At 43.7% G+C, this 17,433-nt stretch overlaps 2 protein-coding genes across 2 annotated transcripts; both read right to left on the bottom strand.

The window, feature by feature from the left end:
• Positions 1-1,100: 1,100 nt before the first annotated feature.
• mrpl39 (mitochondrial ribosomal protein L39) lies at positions 1,101-5,846 on the bottom strand. Its single transcript, XM_068308898.1, has 10 exons — positions 5,667-5,846; positions 5,015-5,221; positions 4,775-4,914; positions 4,514-4,613; positions 4,262-4,329; positions 3,545-3,657; positions 3,402-3,467; positions 3,176-3,329; positions 2,885-2,932; positions 1,101-1,260 (listed from the first exon to the last, which is right to left on the bottom strand). Exons 1-10 carry the CDS (start codon positions 5,701-5,703, stop codon positions 1,186-1,188), a joined length of 1,008 nt encoding a protein of 335 aa, XP_068164999.1. The 5' UTR covers positions 5,704-5,846; the 3' UTR covers positions 1,101-1,185.
• Positions 5,847-6,463: 617 nt separating this feature from the next.
• LOC137591127 (ras-related protein Rap-2a-like) lies at positions 6,464-16,852 on the bottom strand. Its single transcript, XM_068308903.1, has 2 exons — positions 15,937-16,852; positions 6,464-7,726 (listed from the first exon to the last, which is right to left on the bottom strand). Exons 1-2 carry the CDS (start codon positions 16,248-16,250, stop codon positions 7,489-7,491), a joined length of 552 nt encoding a protein of 183 aa, XP_068165004.1. The 5' UTR covers positions 16,251-16,852; the 3' UTR covers positions 6,464-7,488.
• Between the last annotated feature and the right edge of the window lie 581 nt (positions 16,853-17,433).

The raw sequence follows: 17,433 nt of genomic DNA on the forward strand, positions 1-17,433 counted from the left end.
AACATTCATTCACTTTCCAAACCTCTTTTTCCACATTCGTGGGTCACGGGGGTTGCTGGAGCCAATCGCTGCGGACCTACGGGCGTAAAGCGAGGAGAGACCCGAGACAACTTAGAGCAGAATGAGATTTTTTTTTTTTAAATCAGAAGCTGGATGAGAAATCTGAAACCACTTGTTTATAAAGGCAGGACACTGCTAATCCCAAAAGCTCATTTGTCTCATCGGTGATTCAAAAATAATGGACAATTTGTTCTGTGACTAAAGTCGGGTTACTTAGCAACATACAGATGGAAGCCATTAATATGAACGACCTTTGGGAGGTGACTGTCTGGAGTTTATCCTCCGCTAAAGGACGTTTTTCTCATCCTGGCCAAGAGAGATGAAACTTAAAGAGTTGATCACCTGAAGGCACAAGGAGGCTTCCGTTATTTATTACTATTCTTTCTGCGTATTAAAAAGGGAGAAATCCGCACAAATTTGTAATTATTGTGGGTTTATATCTCATTATCCAAGGATTAGCTCCGAAAATCATTTCATCCTGCGTCTCAGATCTACGGCTGATGCTCAACAGCAGGTTTGTTTTTTTAGGAGGGAGGGGGGAGGGAAACGGCTGATCTCTTGACAGCGAGCAGCCGAGTCGTGTCCGATGTGTCAGAACGCCTGGAATCCTGAGAAAACAAGGAGAGAGAGGGGGGGGGGGGGAAACGCCTCGCGGCTCGGCGTCTCAAGCTCGCACCTTCCCCACACTTGACTCACAACACACTCTGAGGATGGAGAGCCACCTGTTTGACAAGTGACAGACACAACAGCTGCACGGCTCTGCCCGACCTTCAGCCATTAGACACACACACACACACACACGTTTGTCATTAAGCAAACTGCTGACACACACACAACCCTGCCGTTCCATTTTCACTCTCGTCTCTCACTACTAGACGCACGCAACCAGACGAAGGCTTTCAAACCTCTCAGGGCGCTAAAGTCTTTCTTTTCAACACGCCCTGAAAGAAAGACGCTTCTGTTCTGGTGTGACAGGAAACCATTCTCTTCTCTCTGCACTGATTTCTATAAGAAAGTCACACCAGGAGACGATTTTGACGCATGTTTTTACATTTATTTTTACAAAGAATACAGTCGGATACGTGTCGAAGTGTGTGTGAGCGTGTGGAGGGTTACACACAGTCGCTACTGGGTTGTCGGAGGTGGGGTTGAGGCAGCAGGAGTGGGTGGAGCTGCTGCTTCTTGTTTTGGCATCTCAACCTGTGCCAAAAAAAACCAACAAGAAAAAAGGCAGGGATTAATGATGTTAATTTTATTCAGTGACTGTTTCTGACCTATTTTCTGTCTTTAGTGTGTTTTTTTTTTTTTTAAAAAAAAGCAGAAGCCTAAAAACCATTTTTCCACGATGGGGGAGGCATTCGTTCGCGGCGTGGGCGGCGGCGTTTTGAGCGCCAGCTGGAGGCAGACGGGGGACGACACGCTTCCCCCTGCCGCCTGCAGCCGGTTCCCAAAATGCACCCGCCCTGCGGAGAGGGTGGACGGAATAACAAAGAAAAAAAACACCTCAGCCTGACAATGGAGGGGATTACATCAGCCGTAAAAGTGGAAACTGAATCAATACAGACGTTAGGAGGTGAAGAGTTGCAGAGGATTGCATTAGAAGGTGTTCCTTATTGATAAAATCAGCTGCAGACACATTTAGAGTAAAGATACAGTAATAACAGTGTTATTACAGTGTTATTAAGTGTGAATTTTGAATACTTTTCTACGCATCACCATATATTGATATTGATTAATCCAACCTTTAAATGTATGATATAATTGCAGGTAAACCTGATAAAATGAGACAAACTCGGTAAATCTGTTAATTTCCATGTCGCCAGCGTGAAGATATGGAAAGACATACGCAGCGAAGGACCATAGGCCGTCGTCGCCACCATATATCGAATATATAAATTGTTTCAGAGTGAGTTTATAGCTCCTCTGCTGGTCGCTGGTGATGCTCTGTTAACACACAGGACATCTCGTATCATCGCGTGTCCTCTAAGACCATAAATGTTTCCTGGAGCTCCTGGAGCAGCTCAGGATCCTGCGCTCGTAAAAACTCCAGAGAGCCGTGATCTAAATATATTCTTCTTTTAATGTCCGTCCATCTCTGACGTCCACACTTTTGTCTTTAATAAACTGCTGCTTCAATTCCCTGAATAACCCAATCTCTGTGAAACTGAAATGTAGGCCACAGAGCGCAGTATGTCATCAGTTGCCAAATCAAGTGTGTCTATTAATGAGCGCTCCCCCCCCCCCTTCTCATTACGCAATCAGTGATGCAGAGAACGCCAGAAAAGCTGCAGCAAAATACATTTCGCCTAGATGGCTCCCAAAATTAACTCATAGCCTAGTTTGAATGACTAATTTATGCTTCTCTGCAAGTCAAACTTCTCAGTTGGCGCAGACGGCATCAATCTGTACGATGCCCAGAATAAGAGCCTTGAACCTGGAGGGATTTAAAAATACTTCCTCCCAGATCTTGACTCCACGTCTGTGTTTGATGTTTGAGTTCAGAAAATGGAAGTTTGTCCCTCGTGGGCAGGACGAGACTTGTTTTTTTTTTCTTGAATGATACAGCCCACAAAGAGTCTCCTATCTTTGTTTGACACAGAATATAAATGTAATACTAGAAATGAGAAGGTTTACTGATGGCGTGTTAGCGTCCAGGGAGTGAGCCGGACCGATCTGGACACAAATCCAACATGTAGATCAGAGTTCTGCTCCAAAACTCGAACAGCCCTCCTTTCCCCGAGTCGGTCTCAGAGCTTTATCGTTTGATGTCGCTGCTGTTGGACGAGTTTGTGAGGCAGAAACCTGAAATATTTGTCATTCTCACCTGTTTCTGTGCCCGCCACTTCAGTTTCCTCCAGACGGTGTGGTGAGCCTGCAGAGAGAAAGATGACGTGATTAGAAGACGACGCCTTTACCGCTCCACATATTAAAACTAATCAAAATCAGAATAATGTTATGTTTTTAATTTATGACCCTGAATCCACTGTTTTACATCCTGAAAAGTGAGATTTCTGACGATAAAGGGTTAAATCAATGTCAGATCCCAACACAAAAATCCGTCAGTTTAATAAAATAAAACTCAATGTTTTAGTATTTAATAAATAATCTGCCTTACTGGCAGCTGCAGAGGCAGGGAGAGGCCTTGGGCTTGCCGGTGAAGACCCAAGGGCCCCTGTCCCAGGGTGTGGAGGGCCGTTACTTCATATTGGGCGCTCAAGCCCGTTCTGGCCACCAGGGGGCCGGAGCTGAGCAGGACGTGGTCGCCACATCTACCAGGAAATAATGATGAATGAATGGGTACGAAGACACAAGAAAGGACGGATGTGAGAATAAAGGTCAACCTGTAGAGGGTCACGGTGCCTTTGGGATTCTGAGCTGCCATCTGTTCCACCTCTTCCTGTTTACACCTGGGAGAGACAAACAACGTGTTTACAGGCGTAACGGAGAGAGACGACAGCCGAATGCCGGGCAGGACTTCACCTACCGGCTGTGGGAGAACGCTTCCAGCGCCACGGAGGGAAGAACCTCCAGAGGCTCCCAGGGCAGATCTTTGTGGATCAGCTGCTGAGCCCCTCGGGTCAGGGACCGCAACGACTCCTGGGGAGAATAACAATAACAGCAACATGTTGGGTTAAAATGGTTCCGCAGCATCATGAAGGAGCCACTAATTACAAATCAGGATTGGTGACATCATCAGTGAGAACAGTAGATCACGTTTTTATTTAATTACCATCATGAACTCTATTAAAGTAATTAATCTGATTTTCTTGTTCTTTATATTTATGTATTTCATATTCCTGTATGCTTTTCCATTGTTTTAGATCATTTTGGAGAAACAAGGAAAAAAAATTGATAATTTGATTTTTTTTTTTATTATATCAACAAATAAAATTAAAAGAATCTAATCATTTTCAAGTCCCTTTTTATTCCGTGCATTAAGAGAATATTTGAGAGGATCTTATTGTTAGGGAAAGAAACTGGGACAGAATGAGAATCCGAATCCTTAAGAATCTGGAATTTAGAATAGAATCAGGAACCATTAAAATCCAGACGATTCCTGGGGCAGAACTCCGGTCCAGGGTTACTAACGGAAGGGTTTGACACACAAAGATGAGTTTATTTCATCAGGAGCTGAAAAGTGTCTTTGATGACCTCTAACGGTTCAAATCATTATTATCAGTGTGTAAAATATTTGAAGCACCTCAGACGGCGTCCACGAGTCCAGCTGGGGGTCGAGAACCACGTCGCAGCAGAAGGCGCCTGAAGTGACTGCAGGATGTCAAACACACAAAACACAAACCGGAAATTAAAAACAGCTGCACATAAATCTAATATGGATACAATAAAATATAATAAACCTCCTTGTTTTAATGACATTCTTTCTATATATCAGATTCTGCATTGAGCTGAGCTTTTTAACAATGAATTAAAAAATTAGGGGACCTAATTGTACCTGGAACCTCAGGTGTGCTGATGACCTCTACGGCGTAGTCGTCTTTGAACGCCGTCTGCAGCACCTGGCCGAGCAAGGCAGCACAGGAACGCCAGTAGGCCTGATGGGAAGAAAGAGGACCAGCATACGATATGGATAAAAATATTAAAATACAATGAAGGAGAACATTCGGATCATCTCAAACAATCTTCTCCAACGTTTCAACATCCACTAATAATAGATTTAACACAGCATCTCTGATGTAATCCGTTGTGATGGTACCTCGTTGACCAGAGTCGGGTCCTTGTCTTTAAACGTGAGCAGCGAGAGGGAGCAGGAGTCGGTGAGGGGCTGGTGGAGAGACCGGGGCACCCCGTCCACCAGGGCCAAAGCCGAGTTCATCACATGATGCTCTGTCAGATCTGAGGGAGTCACAGACCACATAAAATGTTTAAAAAGGGTTAAAATTCTACATTTTACTTTAAAGACTCTAACTGAGCCTCCACATCCCGTTGGACTCACGTCTGGCGCAGCTCAGTGGAGTAGATATCCCTTTGTTCATGACAAGCAGGGTACCTTCCAGAGCCAGGCCTATCATGGTCACCTCGATCTTCTCGATGCGGGGGTACAGAGCTCTCTGCCTGGCCTGCTCTCGGGAGAAGACGGCGTTGCGCTGCTCGAGGACCTCGGCCGCTGGTGGACGCACAGCCGTCCTGGAAGATGAAAAACCTGGAGGGGGGGGATGAAGGAGGATGGATGTGAGGAGAAATACGGGATGCAAGAGAAAACCACTAAACCCACTCATGGCAGCTTGTTTGTCATGAAAGATGGATCCATTCAGAATGTCTAAAGAGGCTTGATGAGTTTGAGACTACAAATGACATCTAATGTAGTAGAACTGTGGAATCTGAGACAAACATGCCCCCAAATATGGCGCTAAATCATGAAAACTACACTGTTGTGTATAAGGAAATGACTGCATTTAATGTTCATGATGGCTGCACTTCACTTCCACTCACTTAAAGTGGAAAACCGTGTTATTAATTCTATTTTTCCTCCCTTTCACCAGACGGAACGTCAACATCGAGCCTCAATCTGTCATTTTTAGCTAGCTAGCTCGCTAATAAAATGCTAATGCTACTCAGCTAAACACAGTTAGCTTAGAGATACTCACGGCGCTGGAGAATCTGACGCACCGTCCTGGTCGCCATTGTGAAGACGATTTGTAGTTATGTAAAAAAAAAAACGACACAAAATGGTAAATTTATGGTATATGTTACTTGTTCCTCAGTTTGAAGGACGCCATGCCTGTTTAGTGTGCGTCGAACAATTAGGTCCGGACAGGAACTAACGTCGGTCACGGGGCGGTCCGTGTTGACGGAGAACGATACTGCAGTTCCAGTTTGGGACAGCAGATGTCGCTGCTGGTGGATAATTCAATGAGAAGCCCTATAACAGTACTGTAAATATGAGCTGTCATACTTAAGCCAGCATGACAACCATATTAATCAAAAATACACGTGTATATTTCTTGTGGACACTTGTAGACAAAATTTTGGATATTTATGGTTTCCCTCAACAATTAATTTTTTTCATTATCACAGTTTTCATTTAATAGTTGAAAGTATGTTCTGATTGGATGGTATCCAAAGTTGGTGTGTTGGCTCTAACGACTCACATGTCCCAAAATTCATCCTGTAATGGATTCTAATGGCGCTCAGTATTTGACAAATGGTTCATGGTTTTCTCGGGACCAGAATTAGCAGGAAGTGTTGGCAACAAATGGCGGCAGCAGCAGCGGAAAGATGGTGGGCCAGGGAACGCAGCCGCAAGACCAAAACATAATAAATCATCAGAATGCAGGCCCAGATGAAGACAGATGACTGCTAAATAGAAAAGCTGAAAGGTTATTTTCACAATGAGTACAAACTTGATCATTTCTAGATGTTAAATTAAAAGACACGGCATGAGGTCATTTTTTATTTTGCTACTTTGCTATTAATTGATACAAATTGAATATTCAAAAACAAACAAGCGTGACACTTTTGTGCATAAAGATTTATTTTTTGTTGAAAATAAGTGTTTCTGACATTGAACCACTAACATATCTGATGTGAATCAAGATAAATGAACTATACATTGACACTAAAGTCCACTTACACTACAATGCAACAAGGCCTTTGTATTATCTGTAAGGTGTTAAGACGAGTTCACGTACACTGTAATGTAACTGACTGACGCTGTCTCTTTGGGTGAGGTCGATTGTACTCGATGTCGTCGTGACGGTACAACTTCATGCATACATCATCCACAGTATGTCAACATTTGGGATCTTCTGAATGAATTTCCCCAAAGGTGCGGTTTCCTTTTTAAACATTCTCTCGTACACTCATTCATTCGTAGTTAGGCGAGCCTGCTGTCAATCTAACTTCCAGTATGACTCCTTCAGAGAGGTGCTACTTGACATCTGTTCATGGTAATCGGCTCTTGCACTGTAAAAAAGTCCCAAAAGTGCTAAAAAAAAAAAAAAAAAGTAATACACAAGCAGAAGAAAACAGGACTAAACAAACTGCTGAGCACACTGCCATCCCTGCTCGGGCTTATGGCTGGTTTACCAAAAGAATTCCCCACCGTGATCCTCCTTGTTGATGGCTTTTAAGATGCTTTTGGCACCGGCGCTGCTTTTGGGAAACCCCCAAAATTCAGCCTCTGTGGATCACAAGGGCAGTGGTGATATGTGGGAGGTCAAGTGTTGTTTGTTATCTCAAGGGAAATCCACCCTGTCTCTGAGGATGGATGCATGTCGGAAATAAACTGTCCTTTAATCTGCTTTTAGTCCTACATTTCCCAGAATGCACGACCAAACAACTTCAGACAGGGTGGATTTATCTTTTTAGCCCCTCTTTCTTCGATCTATCTAACATGAATTAATTTGCATCCTAATTTCTAATAACACCCCCCCCCATCCATCGCTCCTCCAGCAGACCAATCAGCTGCTACTGCACACTACAGGCGGGGCAGCAGGTCTCTCTCCGGTCCGGCAGGGGGCAGAAGTCCATCTGCCTCACGATTTCAGCAAAAAGCTCGTCCACCATGGTTTTGCTTTTGGCTGAGGTCTCCATAAAGGGGCAGCCCCAGTCCTCCGCCAGCGCCTGGCCCTCGCTGGGGGACACTTCCCTCTCCTCCTCCAGGTCCACCTTGTTGCCCACCAGCACCACTGGAACCTGCTGATACCTGGAAATGAGACAGAAAGGCATAAAAACAGCTGGAATGTTCCACTTTCTCCCCTGCTGGGGTGAGCTGAGACCACAGGAACTTCCTGGTACCTGAGGGAGAATAACTCAGTGCCAGCATGTGTGTGTGTGTGTGTGTGTGTGTGTGTGTGTGTGTGTGTGTGTGTGTGTGTGTGTGTGTGTGTGTGTGTGTGTGTTGTTGACCTACATATTGTATTTGTTAGATGCTGAAACAATAGGAGTTTTGAGCAATGCACAACGGAGCGAGATGAGAGGGATAAACACTGCTGCAGCCTCCCAGGAGGCCTCCATCAATCCCCGGGGCGTCTAATATCTGCAATCCTGTCATCATGCAAAAATAACCGGTTCGTTTAAAAGCTGTTTATTCCTGGATACATAATACATGCGTTAGCATGCATGGCTTTACATTTAATGGCTTCCAATTCTGGTTTCAAATCATTATCTCCCTCCATCGTGTCTTAACGGATCAAAAGCTTTCTTCCCCAGCATGTGGCTGACGATCCCGGTCCTTTTCCTTCCCAAGCATCAATACGAGGAAACCAGGCTGGGGAGAGTAACGGTATAGCTTATTGAATAATTGAATAAAGCTAATGTGCTGCTTTCACATAGGGGGATGAGCTCTGCCTTCCTCGGGAAAAACATAGTTTCTGCTTGATGTTCTACTGTAATGTGGTTTTAGAAATGAGAATCTATCTTCAAGGAGGACAAACAAAGCACCTGATAAACTAAAAGTAGAGACCTGCAAATGTGTTTGTGGTTTTATTTAAGTTTCTAAATAAATATACCGCATGAAAAGTGCCCATCCTCAAGTAGCAACAGCCAAAAACTTCGAAAATAGTTTCTCAACAGTAGAAATATTAAAAAAGAATGAATTGGACAGATATGTCATTTCTAATGTGTCATTATATATCTGCAAAAGCCCAGGGATCCCAAACTGATTAAAAAAGATGTATCCACACCTTGTTTTCAAGCTGAAATATTCATTTTATCCTCGAAACAGTTCTGCTTTAAAAGAAGAAACATCCATTTCAAATGGGATCTCGTGGCGTCTGGAGACCAGCCGAAGAGTCATTTATGTTTTTTTATGAAATAATAGTTCTTTCTTCAACAAAACAACTCCCCATGTACATAAATTGTTCAGGACGATGAAGAAACGTTGTACATTTTGTGTACTCAGAAACTAAACTAGTTTCTACACACACTTTTATATTTTGCATGAACAGATTCTTTATTTAAAGTTTTTAATGTGGCAGCTCATTGTTTGTTTCTGCTGCCCCCTAGTGGATAAAAGGTTACTGCACATTTGACACAGCAGCGTTCAGACACATTCTGGATAAGGCTGTATTTTCAGATATTTAATTTCAGTTAGACACCCTTCATGTTGTCCGATCAAATAAATACAGCATGCCAATCGCAGGAGGAAGATATTCTCCCAGCAGGTAGCGACATAAACCAGCTAACGGCTTCAAACATCAGTCATCCCTAAGTGCATACCGAGCCCGTCTTATTGATCTGCTGGTGCTATTGAAAAATAGGCTCTTATCTGCAAATTGGTGGCCTGCTGCCACGCTACTCAGCCGGGAGAAGAGCTGAGGCGTGGAAAAGAGCTGGCAACCATCTCACTGAGCTAAAGCGGGCCAGAGTGCTGCAGGAAATAAATGCAGGCGGTAGGGTGGAGGAATGAGCACTGGGACGCGGTGGAGGACACTTAGGGTAGCTGCTTAAGTGTCCTTGAGCCAGACAGCGAGATCCCACCAGCATCCGGGATGCTGCAACGTCGGAAAAATGAGGAAGAAGATCAGTACCTTATTTCTAATTGGTTAAAAAACATGGTTTAGAGAGAAAACGGGCCTAGAACGGCTCTAATGCCACAGATGTCCTGCTGCTTGACATTTCCCCACTCAGCCCCTGTACTGTACAACACACACACACACACATACACATACACACACAAACACATAGCAGCTGTCCTCGGCAGGACAAGCACCTTGCATGGCCTGTGCGTTTGGAAAGCTGGAATCCAGAGGGGTGTGAAGTGCGAACAAGGAGAGTTCCACGCAGACAAATGCAACCTGACAGCCTTGCAGGAGAAACTCTATATATAACTACAAAGACAGGGAGAGCCAGCTTCTTCAGGGTGGGGTGGGATGGGTGGGGTGGGGAGTTGTATTGCGATTGTTTGTTCGAACAAAAAGTTGCCTCACGACCGACGTTGTGTGTTAGTGAAGGCGTTCAACATCTGAGAAATAACATCGTAAAATAAATATAACTGGATTTCCAATAGATTTTTATGCTGATACATATTCTATCTGGCCCACCTTTGCAGATTTTTGCTTGTAGCAGAAATAAAGTCAAAGACAGCCAATCAGGGTGCAGCTTTTGCCTCCACGCCCGACAACAAACCCAAGAACACGCAGTAACATCGACACTCCTACAGCTAAATAATTCTACTTATTTTGCCTCGTCTGTTTTTCTCTGGTTGTATCCGGTTACACAACCGATCACAAAGCATTTTCACTCCACAGTCTGCGTTGAATTGAAAGCAGGAGTAAAGCAGGAAACGTTGGAAACTCCTTCCTGGATTTGGCAGACGTGCATTGTGGGAATTATCAGCACAGATTGAATTTGCTCGGAGCGCTTTTGGCTCCGACTATATGCCAGCTTTTCATTTTTTGAAAACATGGGAGAGAATCGGCGTCATAGTTATGGAACGTGCACCAGCAGGTGGCTCGCAAATTATGAAATCAAGAGTAGATATTGATGTTAATATCTGAATTGATTTCTGCGGTATTGCTGTAATAAAACTGAATTTTAGTGAGGCTTTTCCACTGTAATGTGCTGTGCTGTAGGCATTTAAAGCCATTATCTGTACGTCCATTTGTGCAAAGCCACAGGTTGAAATGCTGCTTCCTCATTAATGGATGTGGAATAACTTTTGCTTATGCACATTTGACCTTTAGAACACATAAATTTGTTGCAGCGTTTGCCTCCGCAGGGCGTTAGGGAGGGAAATGGCAAACTCACAAACCGTGCCACACACGGAGAAAAACATCACCTCTCGATTTTCCACTCAGCCCCGGGATACAACAGGCTTATTAAGGCTACCTACTGCGCTAAATAGCTGCAGTGACTTCACTTTAACATTTTCATAGGCCTCACAAACACAAATAAGAGCTACAAAAGAGCACTCAGGCATCTCCAGCATGAAGCTCTCCAACCCCGCAGCCGCCATGTTTTTTAATACTCCCTGCATCTGCTTTTAATTAGCAGTTGGAGCCGTTACACCGCGTGACAGAATGCACGTATGATCGGACAGGAAAATCACACAAACCAACACGCATATGCTGTGTTTTCATCTCCCCGCAACCTCCTCTTCCCCCCCCATCCCAAAAGCGTGTTACCGCCGGAGAACAAAGCTCCTACGGCGATTGTTTCTGTAGCTTCTTGGCGTCTCGTCTGAATGAAGAGGAAACACAATAACACAACCGCACACATTCCAGCGATAAACGCACAAGAGAAGGAGGCCTGCAGAGCAGATGGAGGAGGTCTTTAGAGCTTCGTCCCCCAGCTCCTCTTCATCATCTTATATTCTGTAAGTAGATGCAAACATAGCGTGGGCAGTATGGGAGGAGGGAAACGCTGGTTAGTTTTATGCAGTTAATCGAGCAAGAATTTAAGGGAGAAATAAAGAAATAAGTATGAGGACGTTAAAATGTTCCACGTGGAAACGCGGTGATATGTGGGGTCAACCAATCAACAAAGCCGATTCTCCATACGTGGCCACCAGGGGGCTCTGAAGAGCACCCAAAGTGTTCTACAAGTTGTTCTGAGCTTCTGGAAAACAAATTTAAAGCAATTAAAGTGGTTCAAATTGACCGCGAATGCATCGTCTAGTTGTTTATGTTACTTTCCGGTACATTCCTTCAAGATCCAGAAACACAATTGTTTCTTTTCAGTCATGGTCACAAAAGATAAGCATCTGGATGTGGAAAATCCCAGATGCTCATCAGGGCAACATAACTTATTCCCAAAAAGGTCACGAGATAAATCATAGGGGTCACATGATGAATGGCAGTCCAGGAAATATGTATTTCAGCTGCTTCTATTGAACTTTACTTTTTCACTTTGATATATTTTCTGGAACAATCATCTGGTGTGGATTCGACTTGGAAAAAAAATGTGTGTTTTCAAATATTTGATAGCTACAAGTCAGATCTGTGTGTGACAAATAGCATAACATGGTGAAAACACACTTGTGTAAGCGCAGTTCACATGGTCACACACTAACAAGAAGCATTTGACTGGTGGCTCCTCATGACTTTAATGTGAGCTGGCTGCTGTAACAGTTTTCTTCTGCCAGTGAGGTCAGGAAGTTGTTTGTTCCTACACCCCCCCCCACCCCCATCCCTCACCTCAACCCACCCACCCCCCCATCGGAGACGGCTAGTTTTGGTCTCCCCACCCTCTTCCCCATCAGCAGCATGTGATGCTCGCCTCCTGCTATTAGATACAGCATCAGTGCAGCGTGAACACGCAGCTTTGAACTGGTTTCCTCCTCCTGGGCCACCAGAACGAGAAATCTTCACACGCAAGTAGGGGGGAATATTGGGCCGGGGCGGGGTGGGGTGGGCGTCGACCACATGTCATCACAAAGAGTACTAATGTGTGTGTCCTAAGTGCGTGTGAGGCGTTCAGAGTCCCGGGGAAGGGGGAAGCAATAAAAATCAGAAGGTGTGATAGTTAGGAGATGGTTAATGGTGGAAGATGCTGTAAAATGATGGACAAAAAAAAAATTTCTTTTAAATGATATTTTTTAAATATTTAAAAAAATTTAAGACATACATTTAAAAAAAATTTAAAAAGCGCAAAACACTGATCATTTTCTGGAAAAAATAACACCTCCTATATTGCCATTTTTGCACAATTTAAACAGAGCGTGTTACTTCTGTTCCTGTGGGTCTGACATGACAGAAATTTTCAGTCCAGTTTTATTAATATTTACTCTCTGACTCTCTTGTGGAATAAATAGCAACAGAAATGAATCAAAACATCTCTTGGAATAAAATCTGAAACTAACTATATAACAAAGATGTGTATTTTAATGCAGAAATGTAAAAATGTATTAAATTATAATATATTAATTTATTGTTTAGATGCCAGATTCAGAGTACAATACCTTCAGATAGTACTGGGGCAGCTTTTGAGCACGAGCGTGCTAGGCTAAGCTAAATGGCTGATCCCTCCGTTTAAATATTAACAGAGGTATGATTGTGTATTTCCCAAATGTCAGACTATTACTCTGAATGTATTTCCTGCTTCACCTCATGTATGTAAGTTGAGATCATGAATGTGATACTTGGGAAGCAGGAATATCACGGCATGGAGCAGCAACATATAAGATCTGCTCCCCTGTCGTCGTCCCCCCCCAACCCCAGAGCCCTCGCATATGCATTCTGCTTTATAGGACTCCCTAATGGAGGCCCAGTGTCTTCTTGGCTTCCACCCTGACACAATCCCATTACGTTCTGGTGAGTGGGCACAAAGTCTGCTGCTTGTTGCTGATGCTGCTGGCTCAGCAAGAAGTTTGGGAGGGGGGAGGCCGATCTCCTGGAGATGACTAATGGAGAGCTGGAGCTGATCATGTCGGAGGGCCTCATCAGACATGTCTGCAAACATTTCTGACACATTCCTGTTGAATGGGCTTCAATCCAAATTAAATCTGAGACATTTATACTAAAGAGAAATATATGGGTGATAAATGCAAAAGGTTCTGAAGAGATAATTAGATAAGTAAAATTGAGGTACAGGTAGTCCTCAATATATTAACATAACTGTTTCCGAGAGGTTGTTTGTAAGTTGAATTGTTCATTAGTCGTTATTTATTGAATTTCAATCTATAATCACCATTTAAAGTCATTTAAATGCCATTAATACTCCAAATATGAACGTACCATTCCCTAATACTGACCAGAGACAATTACAGGATATAAAAACTACAAAGAATAAAATAAAATACAGGTACAGGTCGTTTTAAGTTAAGATGCTCACAGAGAGAACAACAAACAACAACAAGAGGAGGAAGACGAGTGTAGGGGCTGCGTGAACGCAGCAGTGCTGCTCAGCAGGGGTTGTGGCAGGAAGCGGAACTACAGTAAAATAGTTGGATGTTTGTTCATATCTCCAAATGTTCGGAAGTCAAATGTTCTTAAGTTGAGGACTACCTATGTTTATTTTATTTTCATGAAACCTTTTTAAAGTTAAGCTACTTAAAAGGATGATTGATGAGTTAATCCATTAGCTGACGGAGGAAAGATGAATTTCCTCCAGGACGTAGGACGGTCAGTCAGGTGATCGGTCTGTTGTGGATCTGACCAACCAGCTGGTTCATCGATCTTAATATTCCATATTCTATATCTATATCTCATCAGATTCATTAATATTCTGATGATTGTAACTCTAAACTGTTAAAAGTACTTTTCAGAATGTCCCACTGGACGCTCAGAAATGAGACACAATGCACATTTTACCCATTTGACACTCCCTCCTTCAAACGCAGAGCCGTGTAACATCATGAAATATTCATCGGCGTACACTCGAGGACAGCGGCGGCGGCTGGCTGTAGGCAGCGCGGCTCGCTTTTATCCATCGCTGGATTTTTGTTCCAGAGGAGATCCCTCATGGACGAACTTCCGCTGAGCATCGCCGGCGTGACGTCGTCCTGCTTCCAGTCAGAGCGTGACGTCTGACGGCTCCGTGTCGTCAGACGTCACGGGCACAACGGAGCTGCACTCCTGGAGTGAGAACCAACATCTCCCCAACACGATCATTTCCCACAATGAGGGGGGTTTTAATCTCAGCTGGAAATCTCCCCGGAATTACATGGGGCAAATTCAGGCATAAAAGATAATTACGTTCATACCTCACCCATAAAGGGAGATCTACCTCCCATCCCGGGACGCCCCCGAGTCAGAGCCTTCATTAAACCGAGGTCAGGCTCTGCAGCGGGTTGTGACTGATGGAAGCCCCCCCCTGACAGCAACAGGGCAGCAAATCTATATTAAAGGAGTGTAAAAAAACACTTCAGTGTCACGCTTCAATGCTAAGCTAAGCTAACTCCTGGTTGCACCTTCATAACAAAGCGCAGATAAATCTGACCGTATTCAACAATTAATGAATCATGCATTAAATGCAACATAATAAAAACAACTTTCTTAATGATTCATATTTTAAATAGATTATTTATTTTATATTACTTGAGGTGAGTTTTATGATAGGCCACAAGATGGGTTTGAAAAAAATATAATTGAAGTCCCGGAACGCACCCCGACATATTTGTGTGACTCCCACCCCGTCCGAAAGCCTGGTGACAACTGGTTGAAGCAGTTTTTTTAAATAAAATTACAGTAGGTAAAACTCAAAAAATCTAAAATTATTATGAAAAATTCTAGAAAAAAATCTTGGATCTGAACCCAATCCTACATCTGATGGATTCTTTTTCCACACCCAACTCTCCACAAGAAATCCAACCATCCAATGGGTGAGTATTAAATTATTTAATAGCCTTTTAGACCCTTATTAATTTGCCTACTGTCATTTCTATATAGTCCTTCTGTCGCAACAGGAAAGGGATGATTGTAGCAAAAAAGAAAACCCCCACTAATATTTCCCAACCTAAAGGAAACGGGATCTTCTCCCAGCCACAAGATGAGCTCAGTGGGTTTGCTGAGAAATGGCTTGAACGATGAAGGCCATCCAGGAGTTAGTCATGTGTGAGAGACAGAAGATCAGACCCAACCAGAGGTCAGCGGGTTGATGCAGAACAGGTGAGCCCCAGCTGGGCTCATAATGAACAACATACGAGAAGCTTCTCATGAAAAGCTGGAGGAGATCAAGGCGGGGAGGAAGAGGAGGAGGAGGAGGAGGATGCAAAAAATGTGATGAATCCTGGACTGAATTATAGAGAGAGAGAAAACTACGAGCAGGCTGCATTATTGGAGGGATGTTAACCTTTCAGACCACCTGGACGGTGGATTCCATTCATTTGAGCAACATTTATAGTAGAATTCATGAAAGAATTCAATCACAACTTTCCACCAGGGTGTGACTGAAGCATAACTATCGACCGCTTGAGCCTAGATCACATATTTATGAAGGAAAGCTGCTGTGTAGATAAAGCAGACGGCGCCTCACCGTTTCACCCTGATGATCTGGTCTCTCATGGGCTTGATGTCCTGAAAACTTTGCTGGTTGACCAGACTGTAGACCAGGATGAACCCCTGGCCGTTCCTGATGTACAGATCCCTCATTGAGGCGAACTGCTCGGTACCGGCTGTGTCCAGGATCTCCAGCACCGACGGAGACGAGTCCACCTCGATCTCCTTCCTGTAGAAATCTTCAATCGTGGGGTCGTACTTCTCTATAAATGTCCCGGTGACAAACTGGACGGTGAGAGCGGACTTCCCCACCCCGCCGCTGCCGAGCACCACCACCTTATACTCCCGCATGGCGCGCCTGTGGAGTTAAAGCCGGCATGAAGAGAATAAAGTCTACAGCGGCGCACGGAAGGAGCGCATCGCCCGTCCTCACGCAGCAGCCATGACTCAGGACCAGCCTCCAGTGAATGAGACGCTCCTGCGCTCACAGGCGGGTTAATTGAAGACCGTGGAGCATTTAGTCCTGAGACGCACGGCGGAAGCCTCTACTGGAATATTCCCACGCTATCTTGCAGGGACACCATTCCAGAGGCATCCATAATGCAATAAGGCGTCGGTGTGGTAAAAATAAGATTGGCTATTATTAGAAACAAGACGGCACATCTTTTTTTTTTTTTTTTTTTTTTTTTTTTTTATGTAATGCTAGCACCACATTTCTCCACACAGTGTGGTTACAGTCGCGTTAAAGGCAAAGAGCCCGTTTAAGATCCTAAAGGAGAGCTCAGCGCTGGGAAATCCACGCCTCTGGAGTCGGCGCGTCCACTGGATGCTGCGATTTCCTGGAATATATGGGGGGTGATCAGTGCCACGCAGACACAACGGGAGGATGAGAGGATGCTGGAAACAAAGATGTCAGCCTCCATGCATGGGAAATGAAAAAAATGTAAAAAAAACAAAAAAACAAAACACCCGATCTGTTTTTTTTGCATGTTATTTTATTATTATTTATCCATTTATTATATCTCACACTTCAGATGTTACCATGAAGTAGACGTTTAATCCTGATGCTACAAGTTAAATTTTAATTCTACTGATTTTTTTTTTTTTGGTTCGGAAATGCTCCTTATCAATTCTTTAGTTTATAACCACTGAAGAATTATTATTTTAATTCCATGATTCATTCATTCCATGGATTCAGATAAAATGATTTAAATGGGTAATAGGATAATTATTGAACACAGTATCCAAATATTGGATCAACTGGATTATTGATTTACAATACCAGAACCATTTGAGTCCAATTCAGGCTGAGTGTAGCCGTTATAACAGAGATCATAAGAAAACATTCTGTGGCCACAACAGGAAATGACACACAAGCAGTAAAGTCAGCCTCTCCCGGCTGAGGCCTTATCATCATGTTTATTATCAGAGGGGAAAAACTGACTTCGCCTGTGAAGCAAGTTTATTTATTTTAATGGAAGTAGTCTGTAAAGTGGACTTCAGGGACCCCCACCTCCCAGCCCCCCCATAAGGG

The sequence above is a fragment of the Antennarius striatus genome, chromosome 24 (assembly GCF_040054535.1).
Source record: "Antennarius striatus isolate MH-2024 chromosome 24, ASM4005453v1, whole genome shotgun sequence".
Classification (NCBI taxonomy): domain Eukaryota; kingdom Metazoa; phylum Chordata; class Actinopteri; order Lophiiformes; family Antennariidae; genus Antennarius; species Antennarius striatus.

Excerpts from the sequence above, each read along its gene's own strand:
- mrpl39 (XM_068308898.1), bottom strand. The coding sequence starts at position 5,703 with ATGGCGACCAGGACGGTGCGTCAGATTCTCCAGCGCC. Across the intron at positions 3,330-3,401 it reads GGCACCGTGACCCTCTACAG|ATGTGGCGACCACGTCCTGC; the intron begins GTTGACCTTTAT and ends ATTTCCTGGTAG. Across the intron at positions 2,933-3,175 it reads CCCTGCCTCTGCAGCTGCCA|GCTCACCACACCGTCTGGAG; the intron begins GTAAGGCAGATT and ends TTCTCTCTGCAG.
- LOC137591127 (XM_068308903.1), bottom strand. The coding sequence starts at position 16,250 with ATGCGGGAGTATAAGGTGGTGGTGCTCGGCAGCGGCGGGGTGGGGAAG. Across the intron at positions 7,727-15,936 it reads CAGATCATCAGGGTGAAACG|GTATCAGCAGGTTCCAGTGG; the intron begins GTGAGGCGCCGT and ends TCTCATTTCCAG.